General features: G+C 35.3%; 1 protein-coding gene across 2 annotated transcripts in view; it reads right to left on the bottom strand.

The window, feature by feature from the left end:
* Nucleotides 1–15571, bottom strand: part of LOC140151468 (exocyst complex component 7-like) — a 65993-nt gene that overhangs the window by 8488 nt on the left and 41934 nt on the right. For both annotated transcript variants that reach the window (XM_072173822.1, XM_072173821.1), the window contains exons 17-20: nt 14475–14546; nt 13643–13763; nt 12517–12612; nt 11378–11489 (exon numbers count right to left, since the gene is read on the bottom strand). In XM_072173822.1, the coding sequence (XP_072029923.1) occupies nt 11378–11489; nt 12517–12612; nt 13643–13763; nt 14475–14546 (401 nt within the window). The remainder of the gene's footprint in view (nt 1–11377; nt 11490–12516; nt 12613–13642; nt 13764–14474; nt 14547–15571) is intronic.

The raw sequence follows: 15571 nt of genomic DNA on the forward strand, positions 1-15571 counted from the left end.
ACCAATTTGATTGCAAGGTTTATGATTAAACTAATATTAAATAATTTGTGGCTATTTTGCTTAAGAGAATCATATACTAGTACGTATGCTGACAACATAGCCAATATCAAGGTTTTCCAATGATAAAATATAAATGAATAAATAAATAATTTGGTAAAATATTTGGCAATTCATACAGTCCAATTCCCAGGACCAAAATTTACCAAAGGTTGAGAGTGGTTTAACATTGTGGTTCTGTTCCCATTTAGCAGCACTGAGGTCCTGGGTTCAGACCCAGATGTTTAAGAGTCTTAAGGATATTCACAGTTATAATACTAGAAATAAGCATAATTACCAACTGCACAAAACAAGTACTGTTGTCTCCAATGGTCCAAAAATTTGGAATCAAATACCTTATGAGATTAGACAGGCTACCAACATTTCTCTCTTTAAGAGAGGAGTACATGCCTTACTGAATGACAAGTAGATCCAAGCATGTTTTGCTTCATTATTATAGCGTGATATTTCTGTTAATCATTCTATTAAATCATTGCCTCCACTTAACATGTCATCTCAAAGTTGTTTATCATTGCTTTTATGCTTTATATCAGTGTTTGTAATTTACTAAATGTTAATGTTAAATACTCATGATTATAGTACAATATTATATTTAATTTTTTATTTTTTTTATTCCCTGTTCTTGGAACTGGTGGAGGGAGAAAAAACATACACAATGGGCCACCAGTTCCCAACGATCATGAATTAAAACATAATATTATAGTCAAAAATTGTTAAGAACAGGTACAAAGGGCAATCACAAAAGAGACAAAGACGATGGACAAAGAGAACGTTCACTCTTACAAACAAAACACAAGCACCAGTCTTGTGTCAAACAAGTGCACACATTACTTGGTTACGCCCATCTTGATCCTGCCATAATCAGTTTGAAAATAATTGAAGAAAAGGAAAACAAATTAAGATGCTTCAAGATCAATGGATATTATATTTAAATTGATTGATTCATTATATTTGTGTTTAAATTTTTTGGCTACAGATCCTCGTTTTGTTTTTGTTCTGTTTTAATTTGTGTAATTTAATTATACAGGGGGTGCAGCATTTACAGGCTTCGCTTATCGTTGTACCTCCTCCATCGTGTTGTACTTTTTAAAATTATTGTATTTTGTTGTAATTTTTGATGGAAATAAAATAAATCTGATTGACTGATCATTTGGATCACTCTTGCAGGTTTACTCCAGGTGCTCCGGTTTCCTCCTGATCTTTCTTCCGTGATTGTAAAGAATAAACTGAGCAGCGAAATGTGCCAACAAATCCAAATCCAAACAAAACAAACAAACTACCAAAAGGTTACCCAAAGTCAAATTTTCACTGTTCACTGGTTTGGAACACTAATAACAACAAACCCATGAACCAGAACAAAGCAATACATAACAAAACAAATAACAAAATGAACTGACAGTGTTAGGAATTCAGACAATTGTGTAAAAGTCAGGTTCCATTCGAATGAAAGTTTGGAGACATGCCATAAAATAGCATAACAAACCTAAACAGAACAAAAAACACCCAACAAAACTAAAAAACCCAACAAAACTAACTGTCATCGTTAGGAATCCATCCCAATGTGTCAGAGTCCAAGGGAACCTAAAAAAACCCACCTATCTGACAGCATTAGGAAACCTGCCAAATGGGTTAAAAGTCACATTCCAGGGAAGTTTTGAAGAAGTGCTGTAAAAAAGACCAAAAATCCTATAAATGTTAAGCCACATCGGATATAGTCTTTGAACATGGCATGTATCCAAAACTTTACTTGGAACCAGATTTTCACTTTTACTTTGTGCCAATGTTTGGAGACATGGTGTAAAAAGACAATAAAACCTATAAATGTTAAGCCACATCGGATATATTCTTTGAACATGGCATGTTTCCGAAACTTTACTAGGAACCAGATGTTTACTTTTACTTTGTGCTGACATAGCAACCTTGATTTGGACAGCCAAATGTGTGAAGGTACTATTAGTAATTCCCTAAATCACAAAATCTAAGTATCATCACATTTTTTGCATTATTGTAATGAATATTGGCAAATTTCTTTCTTTATTAAATTTACTTTAAGCCTATTTACTCCAAGGAAAGGTCCCCCTTTACATGTACAATGTCTGTATTTTGGCAGAATGATTCTGTATTCTGTAATTTGTAGGCCGGCCATACAAATCTGCCCTCCTGATAAAAATACAGTACTAGCTTTCTTAATAACTTTCTTTTACTTTTAATATACCATATAGACCAATTCAAAACCATCATAGTAAAAAAGGGAGTATTTCACATGTTATTTAAGTGTAGATACATCTATTTTACTTCTGGTGTAGGAGGATTTAATTCCCATATCAATATACAGTACCTGCTTTGATATCTATTTGCAGAAATAGTATTTTTAGTTGGAAATACAGAGAGATATCCTTGGTTCATCCATCCATAGTCTTTATAGTTGTTAGTACTAATTAAATTAGCCATGCAGTCAATGACTTTAGTGAGACAAGCCAATACTTGCTTCCTCTCCCTGAGATTGATTGCATGCAAATAGAAGAGCAAAGGCCAGAAATACACAGAAAATTGACTAGAAGGATTTAAAGGAGACTGGTATAACCTCCATCTCCATCAATTGTAGATTATGGCATCAGTGGCATACTATTCTCATTGATCCTGTCAAATATTAGGGTTGAAAGATGTTTCATTACGATTTCATAAGCCAAAATGCACGTCAAGCTTTGTTAACCCACTTATTTTCACACAGTATCTTATGGGCCTTCAAATGCATATTTTAGCTTTCATATAAGAGGGGTTGTTATACAAGCATGAACCTCTATGTATAAAATGTGGGGGTTGAAGTTAATCAACTATGGTGGAGATGTAATGAGATTGGCCCATCTGCCTTTAAAGTAGGAACATTTTATCTGAATAATGTAAAATGTTGAATTACACATTATATAAGGAACTCACTACAGTGAAAAACTAGCCAATGCTTTCTCCCACTCACCAAGATTGATTACATGCAAATTCAAAAGCAAAGAGCAGAAAACTACAGAGTACATTGACAAAGAGATGACTTTAAAGGGGATCTTTAATCTGAGTGATGTAACATAGGGGGGGGGGGGGGGGGCTAGTGGAAAGGTGACTACAGGGATGTGCGGCAGATTTGAAGTGCATTTTCAGGCTCTTTGACATAACTTTGAGTCAATTTTCAGAAAAATCTCTTGGTTTATCCTTAGTGTAAGAGAGCACGAAATACTAATAGAATTAGAGTTAGGGTTAGGTTAGGATTTAGGGTTAGGGTAATGGTTAGGATAAGGGTAGGATTAGGGTTAGGGTTAGAGTTAGGATTTGTTTGGTATTCTCTTACATGAAGGATACACCAAATTCTTGGGGGGTTTTTTTGGCAAAAATTGGTGAAATTTGTCCAGAATTGGGTAAATGTACCATAATTATGAACAGAAATACGGTAAGTGGAAATTTTTGTGCAACATTTATTTTCGAGCTTTTTGTGTTTCAAGCAGCTGCCACAAAAATAACAACATGCAAAAGTATTCCATTTGTCCATAGTTCGATGTAATCGAAGCTTAGAATTGCCAATTTAAAACCAAGTGAAACAGTTCATAATTCGCAAACAATTGCACACAAAAAATTCCATTAATCACAAATTTGGACATTTTTGGTATCTTTTTCTTGACATTTGATATATTTGTGGTATACATTTTCAGAATCCCAGTAGTACATGTGTATCCAGTCCAAAATCAAGTAAAAATGCAATGAAACATTATATTTTGTAACAGATATTATAAAAATTTCTTCTAGTTCTTCATAAGCTATGTAAAAATATGAAAATTTTCCAAATCAGCAATTGAAACCAAGGAAATTTCTAAGGTGACAAAATTTATGACAGCAGACTCACCATGCTTACTCATTGCAAAAAGTGACTTTATCCAAGAAAAAGATGAATACAATTTTTTACAATGAATGCATCTCATAATGAAGTGATGTTGGTCAAATGGACATAATGGATGATTTATTTTGTCTTGGTATTTTGAACCAGAAGGGGATAGGTACCCCTGTTTACATGACTGTGACTTTACCATTGCAATGTTGTCCAGATACAAGAACAGGAACTTAAAAATGGAATTGACTTGTTTAGGAGTGAAATAATACAGAGTTGGCAGGCTAACAGGTGAAATGGATCACTACTGACAATGACATCCTTTTTGTTATCATTTGATTAATACAGGCAACTAACAACACAGACAGCAGGTGCATTATGTGGAGGGGCACTCACTAAAAATGGGTGACAGGATGTGCAGCCACATTGACCCCCATTTTTAACTCCCTCTCACCAAATGACCCCCCTTTTTTGTTTTTGTTTTACTGAACTCCTCTCACCCAATGACCACATTTTTTGTTTTCCGGTCATCAAAAGTCCCCCTTTTTTTTCAAAAACTTTAGGAAAATTTCAAATAATCTCTCACTGAATCACCCTGTTTTTTCATTATTTTTCTGAAATTTTTTCAAAATGTTTGAAAATTTGGATCAACTTTTATAATTGGACACAAAATTGTCCCCAGTCTCACTGAATGACCACCTTTTTTCTGGATTTTCCCCAGTCTCATGGAAAGACCCCTTTTTTGGTGTCTTGGCTCTCACCGAAAGACCCCTAGTTTCGAACTGCTGTCCGCACATCCCTGTCACTTCTAAAGTCAAGTACCCCATAGGTGGAACACTTGCTTAAAAGTAGGACTGTTTAAATAATGTATGCACCGGGTTTTATTAACCTAATTTTAATTTTTGAAGTTGACAGCCTTTGTATCGGGGCACGGAATAAAAATTCCAGTTTCTTATTTCTCGACCTAAGGGCTAAGAGTAAAATTGTACAATTGATTAGTTGGGAGTGGCCTTTCTTTTCCTTGCTCTTTTTCTTCATTCTGTTCCTTTCTATTTTTCTCTTCATACAGGCCAGCATGTTTATAAGCTTTTAAGCCTGGCTTGAGCATTTTGCTTGAGCCTGGTCCCATCAGGACCCAAGCGTATGTCCACCCGGACCGACTGGTTAACCCCCTGAGCACTACCTGCCAATCTAACATTGCCTCTGATTGGTCAATTACATGATAACTTCATTTTAATCACCAATCAGAATAGAGCTTTGCAAATAATTCACCCTAATTTTTTGCATCGTGAAATTATTCTAACAATGTTGCTGATTAGTCCAATTGATAATGAAAACTTCTTTTTGGCCAATCGGCAGGTAGTTCTCATGGGGCTAAACAAGGAAGTATCTGTGTTACACAGTGTTACACATGGCAGCTATTATTACTCGTAAGCAATCACAGTAATGAGAATATGTTAACTCTCAAGACACCAGCAGGACAGTGTCTATGGAAATCATTTTATATCAACAAAATAATTGATTGATTCTATTCTGTGATTCATTTTGATAATTTGTTGTGAATTTCCAACTCTTCATTCCCTTGTGTGTAGTTGCATGGTTCTAAATAGGTCACTGACATTTAACATTCAGGCTAAAAATGGATGAATTTGATGGCAGATAGGATGAATTTCAATAGAAATGACCATGAAAATTTGTTAATAATTGTAAAAGAATGTGAAAACATGCAAATATAATGAAATATTCCCTTTTTGTTGCGATATTTCTGGATAAAAAGTCACTTTGATGTCAATTGAAGACAAAATAGTAATATAACAAAATCTTAAAGTGCTACAGGTAATGCATGTAATTTGCCTGAAAGCAGGATATTCTTAGCAACTATTGCATATCAGAAAATAAGAAAGTAACTTTTCCTGGAAAATTTTACCCCCTGGAATGAAATCTACATCAATTTGCAAACCAAATCCATGAATATATTTGAATCCAGGAATAAGCTATCGAATAAGGGTAAGGACGGTTTTCAGCAATATCAATGTTGGAATAGTTGCATATTATTAACCTATAAACACTCTTCAGTGAGGTTACAGCAAAAAACCCATAGTGATCATTGCAGTTTAAAAAAGGTCCATAACTTTTCCAAAAAGTCCAAAACAAATGTCGCATACAGGCAGGTTGTGTCATGATGACTGTTAAATGAAAGGATAACTTTATGATTCAAATCCAAAAATCTTAATTACATCAATCATACAATTAATTGAATTAAAATTCTTTTAGTTTTGATTCAAATAATGTATAATTATTGCATAATTGTAAAATTATACCAATCATATAATTATTCAATTAGATAAGGTAAGTCATTGTTTGTGCAAGTTAGTCTGCATTGGGTGACTGCATAGGTGACTACATTTGAAATATACTCCCTGTGTGGAATATAAAGGTCATGATTTCCATGCAGGGAGTATAGATTTCCAACTGAAATAACACATTATTGGCTCATAACTAAGTAATTGATAATGAAAAACAACAAATTGTCTTGGTCAAGAATAAAAGCTGTTGTGTGCGTGTCACTAAGTTTCCAAGAAGAGGGTTGGCTGCTCAAATCTTTTTCGCCTTTCTTTAAATTTTTCAATTGAAGTCCAAACCTGTATGATTGGTTCAATAAAAACCTAAATATGTACAAACAGAGATATTTTTTAAATATTTAAAAACTACTTTATCACATTATTCAGGTTTGAACACTTTAGAAATGTGAAGAAACTGTTTTGAAATATTTTGGTTATTTTTCAGGATGTCAAAAGTCTGAAAGAAAAAAACTAATTTTCTACAACTTCCAAAATAATTAAGTTCAGCATTTTTTGGACAGTTAAGTACCTTTACCCTAGATTTTCATGATAAGGATCGGTAAGGCATGAACAAGCAAATGACCTTTTTATTTAGTTTTGAGGGGCCTAAAGGGGGGAATAGTTAATCTCAAAGCTTGCAAAAAAGTAACATATAATACTGAATATATCAAAAATATGGAAGCTGTTAAGTTGCTGGGGTGCAGTTCTATCAACTATCATGCCAGGGGTGGGTGTGTGTACTATATTATATTCTTTTATTAATATTAGTGATTTTTATTTCTATTTCTTTTTAAGGAAGTATATTTAAAGGCAAATATATACATGCTTTTATGATGAAATAAGTTGATTTCAAACAAAAGATAAAAAAAACCCATTATTTGTAAAACAATGGTAATACACACAATGGTCAATACAAATCTAATTTCATACAGTAGGAGCATGGGAATGGTAAAATGTAATGAGTATTCAGAAACACTTGATTTTATGTTGGACAAAAAATCCAACTCTTCACATACTTAAAGCCATATTATAACATTTTCATACAAAATAGATTAGCATTTCTTTGCCATAAAATGTTAGTTTTTATTGTCAGATATATCCCCTTTTATTTTTGAGCCGAACAACTACGGCAAAGCAAAGAAAATTGGAATTTACTACCAGCACACATGTCGCCAATACGTACCACTCCTTCGGTCATGTTATGGTACGACCCTTTGTTGTGTAGATCACCGTCCCGCACGCCGTGTACATACTGTGTGTGATGAACATCGTGTATGCGTTCGACTAATAATTCCATCGTAATAATAAAACGCCGGTTCCATCATTTTATTCAAAATCTCGGATCTTGACAAAACTACAGCACCTAGAGTCTTGATTTTTGCAGGGTATATTGGTTTAATAAAGTACAATATAATCGTGTAAAAAATGAATTTTTAAAAATCAGTGAGGGCGTCCTCCTCAGCAAATGTTATAATATGGCTTTAACCATAGATTTTTAATAATTAGCACTGTGTTAAAATTATAAATTATTCACTAATGGCAATGGCCAATTTGTTAAGTGAGCAATTTTAAGCATCAACTCTGATGTCATTAAAATACATTTGAAGTAGAAATATTAATAAAACATTCAACTGTACTCACCAGGTTATTTCTCTCAAATAATTTCAGAATGGTGATTACAGTTGAATGTTTTATTTTTTCCACTTATTATTTGTTACCTGCACGTATGAACTTACTCAACTGTAAAATAAAGTTGGGTTAAATTAAAATACTTGAATTAAAATCACCCAGACCTATTGTCTGATGTGTTGTAAAGTGCAACAACCTAAAGTTACTTCAAATTCAATTAAATTACACAGCCATATTGACCTACATATATTGGGCCATTCCATTTAAAATACACACTCCCCCTGTGGAAGATTCTGGAAATATCTTCCACAGGGGGAGTATGTTTTTCAGATGTAAATGGTCAGGGTTAATCATTTTGAAACCCATACTCCCCCTGTATTATGGCTTTACCCATATCTTACACAACTGGAGTGAGTATTTCAAATGGAAGTTACCTAATTGTATTCAAAACTCATACTCCCTCTGTTGAAGATTTAAACCAAATCTTCCACAGGGGTAGTGTGGAATTTAAATGGAATTGCCTATTCTGTTGGTCTGTGTGTTCTCTTAACTTGGCTATTCCATAACATCCCTCTGAACACTGGAGTGAACGACTGCTGTTGTGGGGAATGGGAAAGCTAACAGAAACAGCAGCCTAATGCTTTCATGAAAAAAGTCGAACTTGTAAATTATTGTCCACTTTAATATTCTCTAAAAAATTGACTCTGTTCACTAATATATTTGGGACCACTTCCACAGCAAATGATAGCCTCCTAATTCAGTAAGATATATGTCCAATGATGTATTCAGGTGATTCTGCATAAGTCAATAACATTAATTTTTTTTCTGTTGTTGCAAATGTAAAAAAACATATTGAATTCATGTTTACCTAATGTAACAAGATTCACAAGGAGATAAACAAATAAAACCAAACATTCCAAAATATAACGCCATGGATCATCAAATCCTTTGTATTAGGGCATGGGATCAGAATGCCAAATTTGTCATTTCTCTACCCAAGTGCTAAAAGCAAACTTGCTCACTTGATTTGTTGGGAGCAATTTGCTTGAGCCTGGTCCCATCAGGATTCAAGCGTATGTCCATCCAGACCAACTGGTTAAACAAATATGCAAGCAAACAAACAAACAACATACACCATGTACTGTGTGTATCAGAATGTCAGTGCCCTAACATTTCTTCTTCGTACAGTGCAGTACCATCCTCTCTACGAGAGTATTGTCATACCGTGTGCAGCGCAAATGTGGCGAGCAGGAACACGACTTCCAGAGATGCTCTTGGAGAAACTATTTACAGGTGCAAAGTAAGGTGCAAGTAAAAACCGAAACCACTGAGCAGTCATGCTAATGTACCACACTATTATGGCAATGATTAAATACAATGTTATGCATGGCTTGCACATTATGTGCACCCACACAATATAGTGAATGTAGTATCGATACTTCTAATAAGTAACCTCAAAATGGCATGGTGGCATATACACTCATGATCATCATGAGTACAAAGCACCAAACTATTACATGTGAATTATATTTGTGTCATTAATCTATACACTGTACACTTTTTCTAAGTTATAAAACAGTATGTACCGTATTCATTTATTCTACATTTGCATCACATTTGATTTGGTTACTTTGTGAACCTTCATGTTAGAATTTAATTGAACTAATGTAACACAATCAAAAGAAATGTGTCTAATGTCAATAATATTAATTAATATGAGTTGTTGATAACTGTATCACAGCATATTATACAACAGAATCTAAGTATGACCCATCTGTATTGATTTATTATGTCAATAGAGGGCAATATCACTGATGTTTGTACCACTGGAAAGCCATTTTTGCCTTGACTGCTACTTGTGCACACTGGAAGTACTGTATTCATTCCATATAACCACCCAGGGCGCTTAAGTCTTTTTGGGTGGGCACTTAGTTTTTACATTGTTTTTATATTGGTTTTACATGGGTGACTTGGAAGGCGCTTATAGGGGCATGGGCGGATAATGGAACGAATATGGTACTTCATGATAGTACTTGTTAGATAGGGATAGTTTATAGTAAACTGTTACTTGGCATTCTGAAAAAAAATACTAATAAAGGCACTGTCACTATCCCCTTGGAAGCATAAATATGAAAAAAATGACAAAAAGAAAGAAAATACCAGTATTGACAAAATATGAGATTCCATTCAATTGCATGCTGCAGTAGACGCTGTCATACATAAAGAATTCGCCATCAATGACTAAAAATGTCCAATTGTATCCGTATTAGATTGCTTTTTAAATTGTCACTTGCAGGGTATACAAGGAACCTATACTTTTTTCCCAAAAAAGTCAATTGATATATTTTTGTAAATTTTCTGACTTAGCATATCACTGATAATGCCTTCTATCCAGACTTGTACCTGAGTCCAGCTTGTCCGAGTCCTAGCCGAGCCGAGTCCATTTGTATCCAAGTCCGAGCCAAGTCCGAGTCCTTTTGTGTCCGAGTCCGGACTCGAGTCCAAGTCCGGGGGTGCCGAGGCCGAGCCAAGTCCGAGTCAACAAAAATAAGACCCAAGTCCGGCTCGAGTCCGGACTCGGTCAGAGTCCATGCCCGGAGGAGGGGGGCGGGGGTCATTCAACTTTAATGTGACAGGTATCTGCCTACTGACATTGCTTAGTAGGAGCCTATTTGTATAAAAATGGGTCATTGGGTACAACAAAATGAAAAAGGGGTAATTGGGTATAAAATTTTTAAAGAAGGAGGTCATTTGGTATAAAATTTTGAAAAAATGGGTCATTATTTAAAAAAAAATGGAGCAAAATTTTATATTTTGTTTCTAATTTGAAGATTTTTCAACCCAAGTATCTCAACCTGCATCTCTCACTGCAGGCCGTCAAATGCTAGCCAGGTAAAATGAAAAGAACATATTGTGTAGATCAATTTTTAAACACCATTAGAACCTTCGTCCAAAAGCTGCATGGAAATCTTAAATATAGAGGATGTTTTTCAATGTGGCCTACCTACTATATCAATCCGAGTTCTTAATGTCAATGCCGGCATCCACTACTCAAAATATTGGCCAGCCCATCCATTATGACACGATATTGGATAGGCAAAAGACAAAATCCAATCTTTTACTCTCATTCTAATTCAGTTTAAGTATTAGTTTTATAAGTAAAAGTGTTTTTTTCCAGATAAAAATCACGTTACTTTTGTGAGTACATCCCCGTTGTTTTAAATGAACGAAGCCATTACAAACATTAAAGCCGCCGAAATCGCATTCTTAATTCGGGCATGTGTATTACGCGAACGCATTATCACATGATCATTGAAGATCTAAAAGCATGCCGCCATTGTGTGTTGGCGTGCTCACTGTCTTATATGACTATCCACTATCGTGTCATAATGGATAGGTGAAAACCAATCAAATTGCGTGTATTCTTGACAAGATGCACTAACTGAATTAGAATAGGGTTTTATGACGTGAAGCATCTTACCTTAAATCTATCCTTAATTTGTTGCCTTTCTTTGTCCTTCATTTTTGATGGATCTAAGTTAACAGCCATAGGCTTACTACCATCTATCACATGCTGTAAAACACGACTCCAGCTGAGAATCAAACCAAAAATCTTGAATTAGAATCACAGTTTCCTTCCTTTACAAGTAGTACTAGTACAGTGGCGTCAACAAGTGGGACTTATTCTTGCTGAATATTGGTAGATTAGGAGAATCAGCTCATCAGAGTAATTATGTATGGTAGGCTTATCTAGCTTATCTAACTAGCAGTCAAGTTAGCTCAATCGATAAGGCGTTCGACTATGGTGCGAGAGGTTGCAGGTTCGAACCCTGGCGGTGCCTAGTACCTTCTTGTGGAAAAATTGTAACCTGTAAAGTGTGCTGAGGCTTGTGGATCAACGCTCTAGGCATTGTGCCTGTGCGTAGCGCACTATAAAGCACTGCGCTTTTTTTATCTTTTTTTTTTATCTGGGAGCAAGCTTTATGATTCAAAGTTTTCCACAATAATCATGTACAACACCCAGTGTCTTGAGTTTTGGTCACTTATCCATATGTGTGAAAAATCAATACTGGTATTTTTTTTTACTTACTACTACTACTACTACTACTACTACTACAAAGTTCTTAGGGCGCAATTCGCAAAGAAAGCATCGTTGCGCTTACAATAAAAAACAAATACATAAGAAAACCAGTTCACTTGCCGACAGCATACAGAAACAAATGCCCCTTTTTGCTAAAATATTTCAACTTTATTGCCAATTAATTGAACTAAAGAATAATGATTGGGGTGTGTTTAATTTGGTAAAATAGGAGAGTATTTGTTATTCCATCCATAGCCAAACATGGATACTCACAATTTCATTTAGTGCCTGAATAAATGTGGCGGAGAGTATGATTTCTCTTCATTTATTTCTGTTGTTTAATACTTGGCGTGCTGGCAATAGGCTTCAACATAAAAGTTTTGAGATATTTTCTCAAAATATCAACAGCTATCTCAAGAACCACTGAGTGTATTTCTTCTCATTCTAATGCCTGTTTCATGCTAATTCTGACATTTTTAAAATAAAATTTGGAAATTGACACCTGCAGTCAACACCTGTGCAAGCACTAATTTTCTTACCTTCTTGAATATTCTGTCTTTTGTATCCTTATTTTCTCTTCATAATCTCTCTCAATGTCAGGTTTACTGTGCACTACCAGACTAAGAAGTCCAGATCTAGAAGGGGAAACAAAATTACATAATGATTTGTTGTCTAATGCTGAATTGATGCATAATAACATAACACAGAATTGTTCTTCTGGACTTGATTTCATGTGAGAGTCAATGAGGGTCTTTTCTAGCCAAGTCACAGATCAAACCTTGTCACAAGACAATAATTCAGTGACAGACCATTTGACTTGATGATGTGTCTCGGCTGAGATGTGATACTGCAGCCATCAAAAATAGATGATATGGTGTGCGTTGTTTGTTTGTTTGTTTGCTTGCATGTTTGTTTAACCAGCTGGTCCGGATGGACATACGCTTGAATCCTGATGGGACCAGGCTCAAGCAAATTGCTCCCAACAAATCAAGTGAACAAGTTTGCTTTTAGCACTTGGGTTGAGAAATAACAAATTTGTCATTCTTATCCCATGCCCCAATACACAGGCTTTGATGATCTAGACGATTGAGAACATACTTTTAAGTACTCTTTAAATATTGCAAAATGTTATAGATTTAGAGAATAAAGGTATTGTTTTTAGCCCCTGGAGTGCATCTATCGTCTCATATAACACAGGCGACATCATTATTTTAAGTAAAACAACGAGGCGAAGCCAAGTTGTTTTACGCCAAAAATAATGATGTCACCCGTGTTATATGACTATGAGACGATAGATGCACGACAGCGGCTAAAAACAATACCTTTATTCTCATTCTTAAACACTTCAATTCAAATAAAAATATTATACAAGTTTTAATCAAATTAAATCCTACATTTTGCAAGGAATTACCTGGGGCTTAAAATCGATCAGTCCCGTTGTTGCTATGCGCCTCCGATTGGTCCAAATAGCGAGTACGCGTATCGTGTCGACGCTAACACGCCGACCCGTGTGATATCGTGTCATATCACACAGGTAAAGCTGGGTAAGAACCAATAAGATTGCAAGAACGTTCTCAAGTGTTTAAGAATGTGTCAGAACAATTCACAAGAGAATACCATTCTCAGGAGATTGTTTTCTTTCTCTTGATACAGATTTAGTCTTACCTCTGTAATGATTTGAGTATGTAGTTGAGATTGTTGAGCAGAAAGATGACACCCAGATATTGGTCGGAGTAACTTTTGGATTTCTGGTCCAGATTCAGACCAACAGCACCTAAGATTTTGGCTGTAGAAGGAGTAAATAAATAATTAACGGTTATTAAGATTTAACAATGGTGTAATGTAGGATTTGATACAACAAATTGGTTGGGAAATCTTTTAAGAGATCTTACTGAATGCTAACACACACAAAGGTGCCATGACTACCTGCTGCTTTGAGAATTCTTTTGTTCATGGCATGGGTAAAATGGGTGTTAATTCAATGCATGCCTTCCTAAGATTCCAAAACTTGGTCTTGACCTCAAAAATGCTATGTTCATGGGCTGAGAAGCCCAACCGTCTCCAATTTAACTTCCTTGATTGGTTGGTACACATTGAGTAGCAATGATGAGAGGGCTGAATGAAAAATCTATTGGCACTAATTCTATTGATTTTAACAGGAAACTTGGACAATCTCACACAATTGAGAAAGAGAGGGAAAAAACCAGTGGGGATCAAACCAGCACACTTAAAGGTCTACCACCACATCTGGAAAAATGGAACTACATAATTTGAGTTATGTGGCCCAGGGCATGTCAGTCCAGACACCACATAAGTCCAGACAAGTATACAGGAGTGTGATCTAAAGCCAAGGTTATCAGTTGGCCTGGCCAACGATTTTGGGCCTTTAAGATCATCCAGCTGTATGACATGATGTAACCATATTGGTGGCTGGTGAATCTTACTGCTAGGATGAAGCATGTTGACTGCCTTCTTTGATCTAATTTTATTCACTTACCGACATAATTTGCTACTCTCTTCTTCTTATTCTCCATGTCATTCCCTTTGTTGGAGATAGCAAAGGCAGGATCTATCAAGAATAACAAAGTGAAAAAAGTGAGTTTCAAACAAGAAAAAATGTCACTTTACAAGTGAAACTTTAGTAACACTTTTCCTGTGAAGATTATGACTCCATATATGGACACACATTTGGATATTCTGGTTGAAATCCATACACCCTCTATGGAAGATTTGAGCTTAATCTCCCACACTGGGAGTGTAGATTTTAAATGGAGTCACCCATTCAGGTAACCCCATTTTAAAATATGGTCATGTCTTCCATAGGGGGTGTATGATTTCAAATGGAATAGCACATTAGTTTGGCTTAGTATCAACTTAGGAATTGGAATGAGGATTAGGATTAGGGCTCATGGTTAGGATCAGGGCTGAGATTAAGGTTAGGATAGGAAGTTTATAACAAGCCACAAAAATTGACATTTAAAATCTATTCAAAACCTGTTTACACTAAGCTGCATCACGACAATGCAAGCAATGAAGCAAGACATCACATGGTTAAAAATGAGCCATTCTCCTTATAGTGGAACATTTTCAAATGCAGATATCATATAATTCAAGTCTTACAAAATAATAGCATCATATTCTGCAAGTTGAAAAATGACTGTGTAGGTGCTTATTGGGGAATGGGCGTTTAATGGAATCAATATGGTGTTATAGATAATTATATAATATGAAGTTTTCAGCTGTACCACAAATTTTCAATACTGCAAAGGGATACAGTGCAAGATATTTTGGTACTGAATGAGCGCACACATTTGTGTTGGCATGTGCAATTCATACGTGTTACCCGGCATAGGCCTACATAGGACGTGCGGATAGACCAAAGTAGGTGTAATTGATTGAGTTACACAATTTGTTTTGTGCAGATGGTAAACCTGATGAAAGTGATTATACCACTATATGACTGGCTTCAAAATGGCACCAACATGTTTATGTTGATACTTTGGCACTCAAAAAGCACTGAACAAGCTTCATATTATATAACAATATTGGATGGCTTATTTTCATGGGATATGCGAATATACCGCTTGGTCCATA

This window comes from Amphiura filiformis, chromosome 4, assembly GCF_039555335.1.
Source record: "Amphiura filiformis chromosome 4, Afil_fr2py, whole genome shotgun sequence".
Taxonomy (NCBI): domain Eukaryota; kingdom Metazoa; phylum Echinodermata; class Ophiuroidea; order Amphilepidida; family Amphiuridae; genus Amphiura; species Amphiura filiformis.